The sequence below is a fragment of the Barbatula barbatula genome, assembly GCF_947034865.1.
Source record: "Barbatula barbatula genome assembly, chromosome: 2".
Classification (NCBI taxonomy): Eukaryota; Metazoa; Chordata; class Actinopteri; order Cypriniformes; family Nemacheilidae; genus Barbatula; species Barbatula barbatula.
Window position 1 is genome coordinate 23,528,531 of NC_136767.1, and position 15,633 is coordinate 23,544,163.

General features: G+C 36.9%; 3 protein-coding genes across 6 annotated transcripts in view; 2 read left to right on the top strand and 1 right to left on the bottom strand.

Moving 5' to 3' along the window:
- The window catches only part of tenm1 (teneurin transmembrane protein 1), a 129,142-nt gene extending 125,495 nt beyond the window's left edge, over positions 1–3,647 (top strand). Inside the window, exons 31-32 of the mRNA XM_079474600.1 lie at positions 631–773; positions 864–3,647. Coding sequence (XP_079330726.1) covers positions 631–773; positions 864–1,625 — 905 coding nt within the window. The 3' untranslated portion in view covers positions 1,626–3,647. The remainder of the gene's footprint in view (positions 1–630; positions 774–863) is intronic.
- Positions 3,648–4,284: 637 nt separating this feature from the next.
- Positions 4,285–9,898, bottom strand: sh2d1aa (SH2 domain containing 1A duplicate a). Of its 4 annotated transcripts, none has more exons than XM_079482823.1 (4): positions 9,222–9,898; positions 6,303–6,514; positions 6,145–6,208; positions 4,285–4,900 (listed from the first exon to the last, which is right to left on the bottom strand). In XM_079482823.1, the coding sequence occupies exons 2-4, from the start codon at positions 6,437–6,439 to the stop codon at positions 4,772–4,774; spliced, it is 330 nt and encodes a 109-aa protein (XP_079338949.1). In that variant the 5' UTR covers positions 6,440–6,514; positions 9,222–9,898; the 3' UTR covers positions 4,285–4,771. The 4 variants fall into 4 exon arrangements, with proteins under 4 accessions (XP_079338949.1, XP_079338950.1, XP_079338948.1 ...); XM_079482824.1 differs by having other exon boundaries at positions 6,303–6,460; positions 9,222–9,888; XM_079482822.1 differs by having other exon boundaries at positions 6,303–9,380.
- The window catches only part of LOC306909257 (uncharacterized protein), a 40,106-nt gene continuing 33,829 nt past the window's right edge, over positions 9,357–15,633 (top strand). Inside the window, exons 1-8 of the mRNA XM_079482764.1 lie at positions 9,357–9,496; positions 11,617–11,665; positions 12,572–12,775; positions 12,910–13,103; positions 13,183–13,224; positions 14,659–14,707; positions 14,947–14,987; positions 15,098–15,164. Coding sequence (XP_079338890.1) covers positions 11,635–11,665; positions 12,572–12,775; positions 12,910–13,103; positions 13,183–13,224; positions 14,659–14,707; positions 14,947–14,987; positions 15,098–15,164 — 628 coding nt within the window. The 5' untranslated portion in view covers positions 9,357–9,496; positions 11,617–11,634. The remainder of the gene's footprint in view (positions 9,497–11,616; positions 11,666–12,571; positions 12,776–12,909; positions 13,104–13,182; positions 13,225–14,658; positions 14,708–14,946; positions 14,988–15,097; positions 15,165–15,633) is intronic.

The following is a 15,633-nucleotide window of genomic DNA, read 5'->3' on the forward strand; positions in this document are numbered from 1 at the left end:
GAAACCATAAACTATTTTGAAGACCCCATAAACCGGCTTGATGAGTGCAGTTTTTTCCTGTGTTGATGTATTTCCTATTAAAACAGGAAGTTGGGGAAGAAGATATCAACAGAATATTGCCTTTTTTTATTAGTAAATAGGCCTTTGTTTTGTCACAGCTGTGAATCATGTTTTGGTGGTGTTATGGAGAGGTACATTCTTATTCTAGAGAACATTTGATTTGAGGAACATCTGTTGTTGTGTTGAATGAATAATCAATATTTTTAGTCCATTTTCCTGAAAGTGAAAGAGACTGTAAATGTCGATTGTGTTTATCTGCTAAATATTCTTTTTCCCTTAAGGGAAGCAAATATATTTCCTGTATTTTCCAGTATGTTCCAATATATTGTTGCTTCGTAAGGATTTTGACAAGGCAGCCTTGCAGACATTTAGACCTGTGGTTCTCCACCTAGGGGCCCCAAGATTGATCCAGATATATATATATATATATATACATTTATCATAAATTTTATGCAATAAAACATCAGAAAAATAAGCCCACCAACCAAATGAATAGATGTATTTATGGCAAATACTGTACATCAAATTTAACCTTAACAGCTTCACAGTAGTTTATCTTTCTCTGTGCAGATATCAGTAGCTGGCTGCAGCTCTTTGGGTTCCAGCTTCATAACGTGGTTCCAGGGTTTCCCAAACCAAAGGTGGAGAACACAGAGCAAACCTATGAGATGATGGCCACACAGATTCGCACACAGACCTGGGATACCAGCAAGGTACTTTCAAGTTTTCCACAGTTTTCGTTCTCATCTAGCAACAAACCAAAAACACTCATGTTTGCTATTCATAAATTCCCCCTCTCTCAGATTGTCCTTGGCATCCAGTGTGATCTTCAAAAGCATTTGAAAAACTTCATCTCATTGGACCGCCTCCCCATGACACCAGCCAACGGCAAAATTGGAGGCCGGCAGGGGCGTAGGCCAATATTCTCTGCCCTATCCTCCATTTTCGGAAAAGGCGTGAAATTCGCTATCCGTGACGGCGTGGTGGTGACCGAGATCATCGGGGTGGCAAGCGAGGACAGTCGTCGGATTGCTGCCGTTCTGAACGGCGCCGTGTACCTGAGAGGCCTTCATTTCACAGTGGGAGGGCGTGACACTCACTTTTTCACCAAGGCGGGTCCACTAGAGGCAGACCTGGGCGTGGCAGGAGGTGGAGCTGGAGGCGGAGTCAGAGTATTGGAGAATGGTGTAAACGTTTCGGTGTCCCAAATCAGCGCTATGGTCGGTGGGGAAATGCGCCGTTTTGCCGACATCGTGCTCCAGCAGGGGGCGCTTAGCTTTAATATTCGCTATGGAGCATCGCCGGAGGAAGAACGCACAAGGGTGTTAGAGGCAGCACGAATAAGAGCTGTGCAGGGAGCGTGGCTACGGGAACAGAAGAAGGTCTTGGAAGGGGAGAGCGGAAGTTTGGTTTGGACCGAGAAAGAAAAGGATGAGCTCATCGCAGAGGGGCGTATCTCAGGGTACGACGGGTTCTATGCTCTACCCATCGAACAACATCCCGAGCTAGCAGACAGCCCCTTCAATATTCACCTGATCAGACATGTGGAAACAGGTCGCAGGTAACAGCGGCACTTAAACACACCTGCTTACATGCCTACACACTCCTTTATTACACTCGAAGCAACTACATATCTTCAGCTTTTTCTAGAACCCCAACCAAACAAATCGTGAAAGACTATTGCCTTTAAAAAGTGACAAATGATGGTATTAATTTTAGACCTTTGTGTTTGTTTATGCACTCTTAGCCAATTTGGGTTTTAAGTTTGGTTAGGTAGATGTCTTTCTTGTTTTACAGTGGCTTAACCGTTCTTACTAAAGAACAAGCCTTGCTTGCCAACCAGAGGGCACGGAGAACAATCCACCCATGACTTTTTTGGGCACACAAGCAGCCACGGCTGGCTCTCTCACTTTATTGTGTACAGGCATCGTTTGACTTTAGGGGAAAATCAAGTCGAAGTAACCTGAGGGTGATTATCATTGGCCGCTGTGTTAAATGTTTCTCGCCGAATTTTCACAGTCCGTTCGCGTTCCAGGATTTACACGTAGACAGCTTTCAAGATCTTAACGGTTCAAATGACCTTCCAGGAACTAAATATTTCCACAGACCTCTGGAACTGTCAACGTCAAACAGCTTTCCGAAGTCTCCCAGTTCGGTTCGCACCACTCTGCCTCTGTGTCTCTGACTTTGCTGTGACGAAACTGAACTCCTGGGAGAGATTCGCAGTGTTTGGGAGTCTTGGCTAGAGCTCACCGCCATCTTGTGTTGTTTATGCTTAATCAGTGTTAAAGAAGCTGAGAGAATTAGGCCGTTCGACACCGCTGCAGTGGAAACAGATTTGTTCTTTTTGCTAAAACTGTACAGTTACCTATTTTCAAATGTAGAAAAAAATATTATGTATGTGGAAATTGTGCCTTCCTGGTCTGCTAGAAACGATCACATAAAATGGGCTTAGACATATCGTACATACTCGACCTGTGTTTCTGTATTAGTCACATGCCTTAGTTTTATGCAACTATTTATTTTGATTTTATTTATTGTTTTTCGGCGGGTGGGGATCGGCTAGCGGGAGCCAAATACGTGAATGCTAATGCCTACTGTATGAAGTGAGTTCTTGTAAACATACTCCAGGATACAAACACACAATGACATAAACATGTCTCAGTTTACAGTCAATATGCTGCTCCTGTTGTTTATTTATTGTCATGTGATTTATTGTTTGTTTTGCTGAAAACCACACCATGCCATTTGGTTTCACAATGAGTGTCAAAGCTAGCAAGTTTTGGATTCGTTTTCCAGTACGTCAAGAGGTCATTTTCCCGGTTTCTGATCCCTGTTGAAACTAGCAGGAGACCCGAGGAGGAAGATGCGTAGGGAAATGAAAGGATCGCCTGCTGAAGAACGTTATTTTTGTGTTAGTCTTGGAGTTGGGTCTTTTCCAATTCTATTAAAAGTCTGCAGCACTGTGGGTAGACGTTCTGTGTGTAGGACACTCGATATGGACTTCTGTATATCATTAATGGACTACTGTAGACTGTTTATAGATAATGGACTATTTATACATGAAACTCAAGAGAATTAGGACTAAATGTATTTTCTTGTGAATTCTGTGGATATGCTGTACCATCAAGCTTTGTAACCTTAACCTGAGATATATATTTGCACTGAAAATAAGTTGAAGAGGTAAATGCATTAGACTGAATTTTTAGGACGTGCAAATATTTGACGGATTTGCGTGAGAGGTGCTCCCAAGGCACAATAGGTTTCAGATGTTTTGCAAATGATCAATCCAAGTACGATTACGTTGCACGAAGAAAATAATGTGGTGGGAAATAATTGTTTTTTATCTCAGTTTGCATCTTTGTCATAATCACGATCATTGATGAACTGACGATGAAAGTAACGTTTGGTTAATGATCAAATTCTCTCACAAAAGTACTAAAGAAGTTCAATGTCCTCACTTTGGCCAAACAAGTTCCTGTGGTGTATATTTGGCTGATTGGCTTTATGTACACAGATTAATGCCGTTTGTAAAACATGCCTATTTAAAAACAAAGTAATATGGGCAGTGGCCTTTTTATGAATAAAAATGCAAATATAACCCTGTTTGTCTTTGTTTCTGGATGTGTGTCTGTGGGCATGTGTGTTTGTCGTGTCAGAGTTAGTTTTGATTCAGAGGTAAACTGATTCTGCAGTAAGTCTTTTTTAAGTATCATAAAGATTTAAAAAGCTAATTCTCTCTTTGTTTGAGATTTAATCTTTAGGGATCAGCTAGCTGAAGACCGAGATGTGAATGTTAATCCCTACCGTACGAAGTCAATTCGGTAAATAAAGTTCGGTCAGGTTCGCTACCGTCAAAAAAGATTGACAATGAGCATACATTCTAGATTGGTGGTATAGTTCTGTTCTTGGCAAAAACGACCACAGGGTTTACAGAACAGAACAAGCAGATGTCATTAGTTCTTAATGACATTTAAGTGTGACACATAATGTAAAATCATTGAGACTGAAAGGGAAAACAGTCGAGTCCAGATTGAAAATATATGGTGAAGCTGGGGATGGAGGAGGGTAATTTGCTCCTGAGCAACGCAATAAACTGCTGTTAGCTGAATAAAATTTAAACAATGAGGATCAGCTAATCCGCAGGCTTGACTCACGTGACCTGCCAGAATAACCTCATACTCTTGATTTCAGGATGCGAACACACAAAGACATAAACATGTTCCAGTTTACAATTCATATGCAGCTCCTCTCGTTTTATTTTCATGGGATTTTACCTTTTTTAAAAGGTCAAACGGAAAAAACAGGCTTGTACATCACACACACACATCTTTGGAAATCAAAGTTAAATTGTGTTTAATGTTTAATGTTGTATTATTAGGGCTAAATGAAACCCATCCTGACACACTTTAACATAATAGTTTTGTTTAATCTCAAGAAGAAGCTTTACCACAGACATCAGAAGAAACTTTTGTTATTTTGTAAAAAGGAAACAAGCTTTCATGAGTTCCCAAACAAAAGCAAAAGAGTAATGAGAGTCCGAAAGGAACCAGGACTCCAGAAAAAGGCATGTGTAATGTGCAGTGGTTTAGATGATGGAAACACTACTGAATATCAACAAAAAAGTTCACAAAGGCCTTATGGCAGTATTTTTATTTACAAAAATATACAACAAATATACATGGTGTGTTTTGAGGTGTTTATTTTTGTGTTATTGTTGATGTTTTGGATTGTTCACAGGATAGAGAAGCGGAGAGCTGATTCCTTGGTCCGGGATCTTGAAAGCAGAAATAAGGTTACAGACTTTTCTGAAGAATCTTTCTTTTGTCCCAGGAGCTGTCTGGAAACAATGAAAAACTGATTAAAGATTCTGCATTTATAAATAAAAGGTTTTTGGACCCTTCATAGTTCATTAAAAACAAATGTTACTACACAATGGAAAAGTCCTTAGAAGTGACGAAACATTGTTATGAGGAAGTGTTTTTCAAGTCTGTTTTATACACAGCAATTTATTAACAGTTCAGAATGTTAACACTTTCCTTCAAAGGGATTGTTATACCGCTGTGACATTGAGGAAGGAGAAAATTAATAGTTTCTTAGTTTCATTAAACCCTTATTTGCATTTAGGAGATCTGAAACTATTTAAAGACTGTTTGTTTTGTCATTGCATGGCTTTAACATGATTTCAGTTTGGGTAAAGTTTCAGCATGAACAAATTGAAAATGTTTATTAGCATCTGATCAACATTGATAACAGCAGATCAGAGCTGTTGCACAGCTCACCACTTCCTTGTTGCGCTTGAATATTAAAAGTGCAATATTGAAATGCAGCAGAAGTAGATGCCGGCTTTTTATCTGATGTGTGGTGAGCCACTATATATACAGACCACTGTACACACTTAAAGACTTACACACTAGTGGTACACAGTGACCACAAACAGAAAATAAAAACACCCATATCTTATTTTCATCTTTGCACTATAAGCAGCATTAAACTGCTGAGTAGAGGTCACTGAAAACCACTTTCACATTTTTCTGAAACATCCCTGCTCAAAACACGTTTCCATGCAGCAATTGAGACGTGACCCTCTTGCTTTGACTATTAATTCCATGAGGCCAATAGTAACTGATCATCTTGTAAGTTACTGTAGGATCAAATAAATGTTTACATGTAATTCCAGATTCAATAGAAATTCAATTATTTCATTTCTACATTACTGTATATGCATGTACTATAACAATGAGGTATTGAAACTTAAGAGACACCCAAACGTATGTTTAGAATCACATCTTACCCTCACAGACACAGTTTGGGTAATTGTTGCTATTCAGTTCATCGTGGTAATGTGGTTTCCTCACATACCTGTACAACTGCCCAGTTTAACTAATTTGTCGAATAATGTTATTTTGGTGACCTCTAGGCAAAAGTGGGACAGGTCACTTCTGAACAAGTTATACACCGATGCAATACAAAAATGCCAGTGAATAAAACATTCTGTCCCCCTCACATCTAAAATGTTTGTGCCGTTGCATATATCATAATAACGAATTATATGATTTAAACCCCTCCCGAATTTGTTCATACCTCAATTGTCCAGTAGCCGTCCTGTTGTTTGAAAACTCTGTAGGTGTACACCCATTCACCACACCTGTATATTGATATTCTCAGTTACTACATAAAGATGTTAGTCACTGCACACAGACATAGTGATTCTACACACAGGTGTTTGAGATGTTACTCACAGCACACACGCACAGTATGACCCCGGTAAACTTTGACTGTCTCTGATCAGATAGCTGCCGTCTCTGCCTGCCTCAGCCAAGATCTCTTCTGCACTTTTCTTACTGATGTCCCCGTGATACTCTGCCAGATCCTCCATTCTGACTCTCTGTTTCTATCACTTACACACATACATAGACCCACAGACACGTAGACATCACAGGAAGTAACCTCTCTGTAAAAGAAGGCTGGCTTTCACTCATCCTCAATAGAACCCTTGAGTCAAATTGCCTCATACATGCTTTTCCAGGATCATCTTCAGGTGCCTTTCCCATTCTTTTTTAATAAAATGTGAAATTCACCAGTTCTGCTACCGGCGGACTATTTGTATTAAAGGTCGGCAACATGTAACCTCTGCAATTTGCTACTAAGTACATTTTTACAAATAATATTTTTTTAATATTACAAATATCTTACCTTAAACACTATTTTAACTTTTTAAAACTAAATGTGCCTTCTTCTACATTTCAACGTATTAAGACAATTTTAGTTCATGTTTTTGTTCCTTTTTGAGAAAGTGGCTATTCTTATTACGCCCCTTTAATAATTTGCTAAAGGTTAACACTCGTGACTAAACCATTAATACTATTTTCACATTTTACTTTTATACTTCATCCAAAAAAGTGGTCCACATAGGGAACACTATGGATAGGACTTAAAAACGCCAAATAATGTGGCAAACTACATGAACCATCAATGAAAAATTAGTCGTACAGTATTTTTGTATTAACAGTGTTGGATCCTGTATTAAAACACAGGGACTGAATAGCATCAAATGTGTAGCCTTGCAGTAACACACTTCTGCATGGGTCTGTTCTTCGCCTTATTGTTGAAAGATTTTGCTCGGCTTGAATCTAAAGGTGTATGTTTACATTTCTGAAATACATTTCGTAGACAAAACTATAATTCTGCAAATATAGGCTTAATTACAAACCATCATTTTAAGTTCGAGTGAATAAAAGCGGATATGTAGGTACTCTGTTGCCCTCTCGTGGTAGTAGCCTGCATGCCCACTGTCTGACCAAATGTCAAATTCATATATACATTAAAATGTCTGTAATAAGTACTTGTCATCTTTTAATTTTCTTTTATTATTAGCCTATTACGGAGTAGCCTAAAGCAAGGCTATTCAGAACGACTTGACTGAAAAATGAAAGTAAATGTTTTGTAGCCTACTATTGTATCGAATCCATTCATCGGAGTCATCAGCAAATGCAGGTGTGTGAGCAAAACAAAAGCTTAGAGAAGCTCGCTTAGTTACTTTATTTTTAAACAAATAGAAAGTGAAATAAAACTGACGTTATTTTCAGGCGTACGTACGTTAACATTCATCTGAATGATAAAATGTTTTCCACTGGTGCAACGGAATGATTAGAAAACTAAACGTTTTGACTAAAATCCTCACCTTGGTCGCAAAACGTCTGCGAAAAGATTGATGGCGAAGTCGATTGAGAATAAATCACTACCGTCAAATAGTTCAGTTCTCAAATGAATCAAGAAAGCAGAGTTTCTGTAGTGTTCTGTAAGGTTAGTAGATGTTGGTATCCTCGGTTTTTGGCCGATCTTTAACACCTTACTCACCGAGACGTACTGTACGTTGCGTTCTTCCAGAGTGGTCTTCTGGTTGTTCCTAAAACACGGTTGAGTTTTAGGGGTGTCAGCTTTTTCTGCTTATGCCACCAATTGTGCAATTCGCTCCCGGTCGGCATCAGGGAAGGAAACTCGGGTATTTTTAAATCCCTTTCCTAAAACGTTTTGTTTTAGGCTGGCTTTTAACTGAATCGTGGTTTAGGGCTAATTGTGTAATCATTTAATCTTGTGTTGATTTATATTGTTGTGTTTGGTTGTGTTGTACAGCGCTTTGAGAAAGCTACTTTTAGGTGCTTTAAAAAATTAATGTAGTATTTATTAGTATTAAGCTATAATTCAATCACAAAGCGTCTTCTCTGCGCTTATTTCTTTTACTCGTTTGGGCTATTTCATGTCAGCATCCAGTGAGCTGGGTATTCTGCACTCCAGACTTGCGCCTGCGCCATATATGTTGGATTTTGGTTGCATTGGAACAAATTATTCATTTGACCAAAATCTTAATCGAAACGCAATGATTTTGAATACATTTAAAAACTGCCGGTTGAAATATTGCTCGTTGATATACGTAATGTTAAATTGAAGAGCACAAGTTGGCCGACTTTGGTGAAGGTTATTTTATGTTCAGATGAATGAATATAACGTTTAACTTTCTCACTAACTGCATTATGTTTGGTTTCTGTTTATTTTAACTTTTTAAAACTAAATTTGCCTTCTTCTACATTTCAACGTATTTAGACAATTTTAGAGAAAAAAATGGGAGCTAGCAGCAGTAATTTTGAAGGTGTGTTTTTATCACTTTTATTACTGTTTTGTAATAGGAAACACTGCAAGGTATTCATTTGTGGATTGTCATTTGAAAAAACTATGTGAAATAATTTGAAAAGAGCCCACTCTGGCTGAAGTCTTAAGTTTATACTGAAGCGTAGACGGTTAGGGTTTTTATTTACCAGTGTTTATATTTTAAATTAGTTTTGTATGAGATGATAAGTGGAGGAAACTCATTTTAAACTGTGTGACAGCATAAGCTCTTATATACTAGAAACGTAATTATCAAGTAATCACAAATTTTATGTTTTCTTAATAAATTGTTAGATGTTTCTAAACAAATCAAATATTTAATTATTTTAATTTAATAAATAATCAAACAAAGACCCACGTGGGGGCGACATAACAAAACATGGATACATAACAAGACAGGACTTGGACTAACTACACTATACAAAGACTTAAAATAAACTCAAAACAAGAACTACAAATACACTAAACTAGACTGACAAGACACATGGACTCACCACACAATGGGATGTGTTGAGGGCGGCACTCAACATTGAGCTCCTCCCCCATGTTTAGCACCGCCCCGTACTGCAGCCTGCAGCCAGGACCTTCTCCACTGATCTGCTCTATAATGAAAGTGAAAGAGTTTTTCGATCAGGTCAAACCAGCATGACTGGCTTTTTCAGCTCATATCTATTAGCGACCTACGCCTAACAATCGATTGAAACAAATTCAAAATACAAATCCGTTTGAAAATATACATCAGCTCAAACACAAGATTTGAATAAGAACGGTAAGTAAACTCTGTGCTAAAGTGCATGAAAAAAATAGCTGTTTATTTTTTTATTTTCCTTAAAACAATTGAGTGATAGTCAAGTCAACTTTATGTAGGGCTGTCAGCGTTAACGCGTTAACGCATGCGATAAATGTTTTCAGATTAACGCGTTTAACGCAACATGCGGTTTTTCTGTCGTCATCTAGCGTTACATTATACAATCACGCTCTTATAGCATGAAGGCCTTTAAACTATTTAGGCGCGATTATAAATCGTTGTATTGATACGTCCAGTATAGTTTGACAGCTTCTGGATGTTGAACACGGCGCAACGCAACGCGACAGCGGTCCCGTATGTTGTACATATGGGCTAAAGACTGACGTCAGGCCAGCATCCACTTTGAACACACCGTTTGGTTGTGCGCGCATATACTTGACATTACGGTAAACTTACTGCCGAGCGTCTTGAGCATTGTGATTTCAAAATAAAAGCGTTCTTTCGGCGAGTTCACCAGTTTGTGTATTTTAGGTGTTTGCTAAATTGTTATCACCTGTTGCTGTGGGGTTATGGGTCATTTGTAAACTGTTGCTAACTATTCTGGTGGTTGCTAAAGTCTTTCTGACCAGTTGCTGTAAAATATCTCTTGTATGCTGTGTTTCTATAAGACATATATGTTAAAAGAAAATCCCTGTTTCTACAGACTCTTTCTACTACAGACTCGGAAACAGAGAGTTTTCTTTTAAAATATGTTTAAACTTGTAAAAAAAGAGAGGCGTATTAGAGACATTTCATGGTCTTATAAATAAAAACTCAAATTATTTATCTACAACTGGACAGCAAAACGTTAGTAAGAGCCAGAATAGTTAGCATCAGTTTAAAAATTACCCATAACTCCAAAGCAACAGGTAATAACAATTTAGCAAACATCTAATATACACAAACTGGTGGTGGAAAGACAAACCGCGTTCGCCGGAAGAACGCTTTTATTTCGTAATCACAATGCGCAGACGCGCCTTTACTGTAGTACCGTAATGCCTAGTATATACACGCCCAACAAAACCGCGTGATGGCTGACTTGACCGTCGTTGTCAAAGTGGAGGCTGGCCTAACCGCAGTGGCTAAAAGCTGCGTAATAACCTCTCTTCAATCAAATAAAGTCTGAATGCAGAGAGTAGTGAAAAGCGCATTTTAGACCTGCTTAAGCTAGAAGCGTCGCAGCTACCTCCAGAAATCATTGTGATTGTGGCTTTAATGATGATACTTCTGTATTTCATGTATTAAGCAGTATAGTGTTTGAGAACTTTATATATTTCCTGTAACAGGTAGGAAGGGCACACTTGTTATAATGGGTTTGATGAGTAGAAACATATATATATACTTTGGAGATATATTATTTGGAGATAAAATGTGAAATTATTAGAATGTAAAAGTATATTTAAAAACTTCAAAGCTGTGTGTGATTATTTTTTTACTCGATTGACAGCACTAAAATAAACATGTTAAACAAAATAAATAGTGTATGTTTAATATGACTATATGTGTGCGATATATATAGCGCTTTTAACATTTTTAATTGTTACAAAGCAGCTGTACGTGAAACATATTGACTATAAGCAAAACTGAAATGAAGAGCCACACACCTGTATATTAAACTTTAAACACATTTGGGTATATTGAAATATATTTTTTTGTTATATTTCCCAAAAATTTCTGTAAAGAGGGCTGCAATTTATCACGGCACGCAAATGTGTCCTCTGTATTTAACCAATCCAGTAAACACATGCACTGCAAGTTGTGAACACACATACACCCAGAGCAAAGTATGCATATTGAAGTCTTGACTTTTCTCACATAAGTCTGGATTCTGTGCAGTTTAATGCTCGATGTATGTCAGTCTCTGAGGTCAAGCTGTAGGCAAATATAATGAATTTGTGTATATTTGAAATGGCTTGTCAATATTAGTGATGATGACACAAAAGAGTATAGGTTCATGATTTAATGACCAATTTAACTACAAAACCACAGACTCAATACAACTCCAGCATTAAACAGAGAAGAGAAGTGTTTGAAGGAAAACCTGCAGTAATACTGTTTTCATCCCGACACTGCAGTGAATTTTACAACTGTTGTGTCTGCAGGTTGAGGATAAGTCAAGGATGGAAGAAGAGAGCTCCAAAACTAGTTCAGGTGTGTGAGTCTTATGAAGGACAAACTAACTGCTGGTTAAAAGGCGTTACTTTTGTGTGTTTTTATGGGTAAAAAAAGTTGACACTTTTGTACAGTAATATATGTGAGTCCCCAAGTACAAGGCTTAAAATATAATGAATTTGTATTCGTATAATCAAGTATTGTCAAGTATTGTACGCATCCCAGTATTGTTCAGATTGTGTTTTATTATAGCCTACCTCAAAGAGAACATTCTGTATTTTATAGGCAGATGCTATCTAGTTTATAATGATAACATATTTGTTCTGTTATAAAATTTGTTTTATAAAACGGTCAGTTCTGGTCCTTGATTCTGATTCATAAGGGCATAACATAGCCTAAATATCACTTTATTTTATGAAACCTTGCTACACATATGGAATAACCGTTTTATAAAAGCAATAAGCCATGCAAACCAGTGGGTTTAATATCAGCTAAGGGGGTTTTAAGGGGGGTGAAATGCACTGTAACCTACTGCTTTGCAGGGCTTATTGCTTTAATAAAATTTGTTATATAAAATTGTATATGAAATATTTCTGATTTGGTCAATAAATGTTTTATTTTTGACTGCTTAACTTTGACTGCTTTATTGTGAATAAAGCACAGCTATTGGTCAATCAAAATCAAGGAATGGAACTTATCATTTTATAGATGTAAATATTAAATTCTTGACTTTTGTTGATAACTGATCAAGTTGTATTTTATACACTCTCACAAACTCAATACCATTTTCCAGATGGTATTTTAGTGTGCCATGAAGGAAAGTAAAAATACCCCCATCACACTATTGTTTAGATTGGTACTGGTACTGATTGTAAGTTCATTTTGACATGATCGTATTTGTTCTAATTTGTTTTTTGTTTTTTCTCCTGCCAATTCATTTTTCAGACAGAGTCAATCTATTCACACCTGCAGCTGGAAAAACAAATGAAACGAACATGAAAATAATTCACATTCTAAGCAAATGCATTCATAATCTGAGGACAGTTCCTACAGTGGATGAGAGTGATGTTGTTTTGGTTTTCTGTCCTATCGTTTCACAAGCTGGAACTGATATCAAAGCAGCACTGAAACAATTCACAGACTCGACAGGTTATATATTGAATGTCAATATTTGTATTTTATTTAATACTTTGTCTAAAGTCTGATTAAATGTTTCACTTTAAAACCAAGTTTTAAGTTAAAAGAATTATTTAAGTAAATTATTTCTGTGTTTCTTTGAACAGCCTCTAAACTGAAGGTTCTAGTGGTGCTACATCATACGTTTGACCCAGAGAAAACTGTAGCAGACAGCAGCAGATGTGTCAACAGGACAGATATACTGACAGTGGACTGTCTGTTCTATGAAGACACAGGATTACTGAAGTGTCAGAAGAATGATGATGCAATCGACAAAGTTGTTGACTGGTTAATAGAGCAGGTATTAAACAACATCCCATACTAACAATTAAAACTGTTCTGAAATGTTACTACTAAATAAGCTCATATTTTTTCTGCAGGGGAGGAAATTTGGTCTCAATATTTGTCCATCTCGGTATAGGGTAAGTCACTTTTGTTGTTCATTATAATTGACTGGATTTGAACATATCAGAACTTCTGCTTTTATGTAAATATACGAGGCTGGCCTAACCGCAGTGGCTAAAGGCTGCGTCTGCGTAATAACTTCTCTTTCGTGCTTGAAGGAACAAAAACAAACAAGATTATGCCAGAAAACCACTTTGTCTGGTATTTTTGCAAGCACAGTCTTCAATCAAATAAAGTCTGAATGCAAAGAGTAGTGAAAAGCGCATTTTAGACCTGCTTAGAGCTAGAAGCGTCGCAGCTACCTCCAGAAATCATTGTGATTTTGTGGCTTTAATGATGATACTTCTGTATTTCATGTATTAAGCAGTATAGTGTTTGAGAACTTTATATATTTCCTGTAACAGGTAGGAAGGGCACACTTGTTATAATGGGTTTGATTAGTAGACAAAATATATATACTTAATAAAGACATCAGTTGCAAAGCCAACAATATTAGAATGTTGTCTTTCATTCATAAAATGATGCTGTTTTGTTTCCACATTTATTTGGAGATAAAATGTGAAATTATTAGAATGTAAAAGTATATTTAAAAACATCAAAGCTGTGTGTGATTAGTTAGTTAATTTTTTAATCGATTGACAGCACTAAAATAAACATGTTAAACAAAACAATAGTGTATGTTTAATATGACTATATGTGTGCGATATATATAGCGCTTTTAACATTTTTAATTGTTACAAAGCAGCTGTACGTGAAACATATTGACTATAAGCAAAACTGGAATGAAGAGCCACACACCTGTATATTAAACTTTAAACACATTTGGGTATATTGAAATATATTTTGTTAAATTTCCCAAAAATTGCTGTAAAGAGAGCTGCAATTTATCACGGCACGCAAATGTGTCCTCTGTATTTAACCAATCCAGTAAACACATGCACTGCAAGTTGTGAACACACATACACCCAGAGCAATGGGCTATTACTTCAGCTACTGGGGAAATTGTGTATTTTTCAAGGACTGCTAGCAAGGCAAGAAGTATTACATGTGGTTAACACTTCTGTTATTGTACATTTCTGAAAATAGTACATACGTGCATCTTATGAGGACAATACAAAAATAACTGCTTATAAAAGTATGCATATTGAAGTCTTGACTTAAGTCTGGATTCTGTGCAGTTTAATGCTCGATGTATGTCAGTCTCTGAGGTCAAGCTGTAGGCAAATATAATGAATTTGTGTATATTTGAAATGGCTTGTCAATATTAGTGATGATGACCCAAAACAGTATAGGTTCATGAATTAATGACCAATTTAACTACAAAACCCCAGACTCAATACAACTCCAGCATTAAACAGAGAAGAGAAGTGTGGCGAGTTTGAAGGAAAACCTGAGGTAATACTGTTTTCATCCCGACACTGCACTGAATTTTACAACTGTTGTGTCTGCAGGTTGAGGATAAGTCAAGGATGGAAGAAGAGAGCTCCAAAACTAGTTCAGGTGTGTGAGTCTTATGAAGGACAAACTAACTGCTGGTTAAAAGGCGTTACTTTTGTGTGTTTTTATGGGTAAAAAAGTTTTGACACTTTTGTATATGCGAGTCTCCAAGTACAAGGCTAGAGCTTAAAATATAATGAATTTGTATACATATAATCAAAATGGCTTTTCGAAATAAGTGACAAGCAGTTGTTGGGGTCATGATTTAACTACTAATGTCTGTTTTAACCACAAAACCACAGATTCATCACAAGTTCAGGATCAAACAAAGAAGGTTCGTGAGGTAAGCTTGAATAAATTGTTATACTTTAGTAGTGGCTTCAAACGCAAACACCTAATACAGTTTCCGTCCTGACACTGGATCTGAATTTCATAACTGTTATGTGTTTGAAGGCTACTAATAACTCTAAATCATCGGAGAAAAATAGGAAGGACAAAGTGAGCTCCAAAACTAGATCAGGTGTGTGCATCTTCTGAACATAAAAACTGCTTGTTTAATTCTGAATATTGAATTCTTGACTTTTTTTGTAATAACTGATAAAATTGGATTTTAAACTTTCTCACACACACAATATTATTTTCTGGTCTTCTAATGTCTATAACATGCCCGCATCCCAGTATTGTTCAGATTGTGTTTTATTATAGCCTACCTCAAAGAGAACATTCTGTATTTTATAGGCAGATGCTATCTAGTTTATAATGATAACATATTTGTTCTGTTATAAAATTAGTTTTATAAAACGGTCAGTTCTGGTCCTTGATTCTGATTCATAAGGGCATAACATAGCCTAAATATCACTTTATTTTATGAAACCTTGCTACACATATGGAATAACCGTTTTATAAAAGCAATAAGCCATGCAAACCAGTGGGTTTAATATCAGCTAAGGGGGTTTTAAGGGGGGTGAAATGCACTGTAACCTACTGCT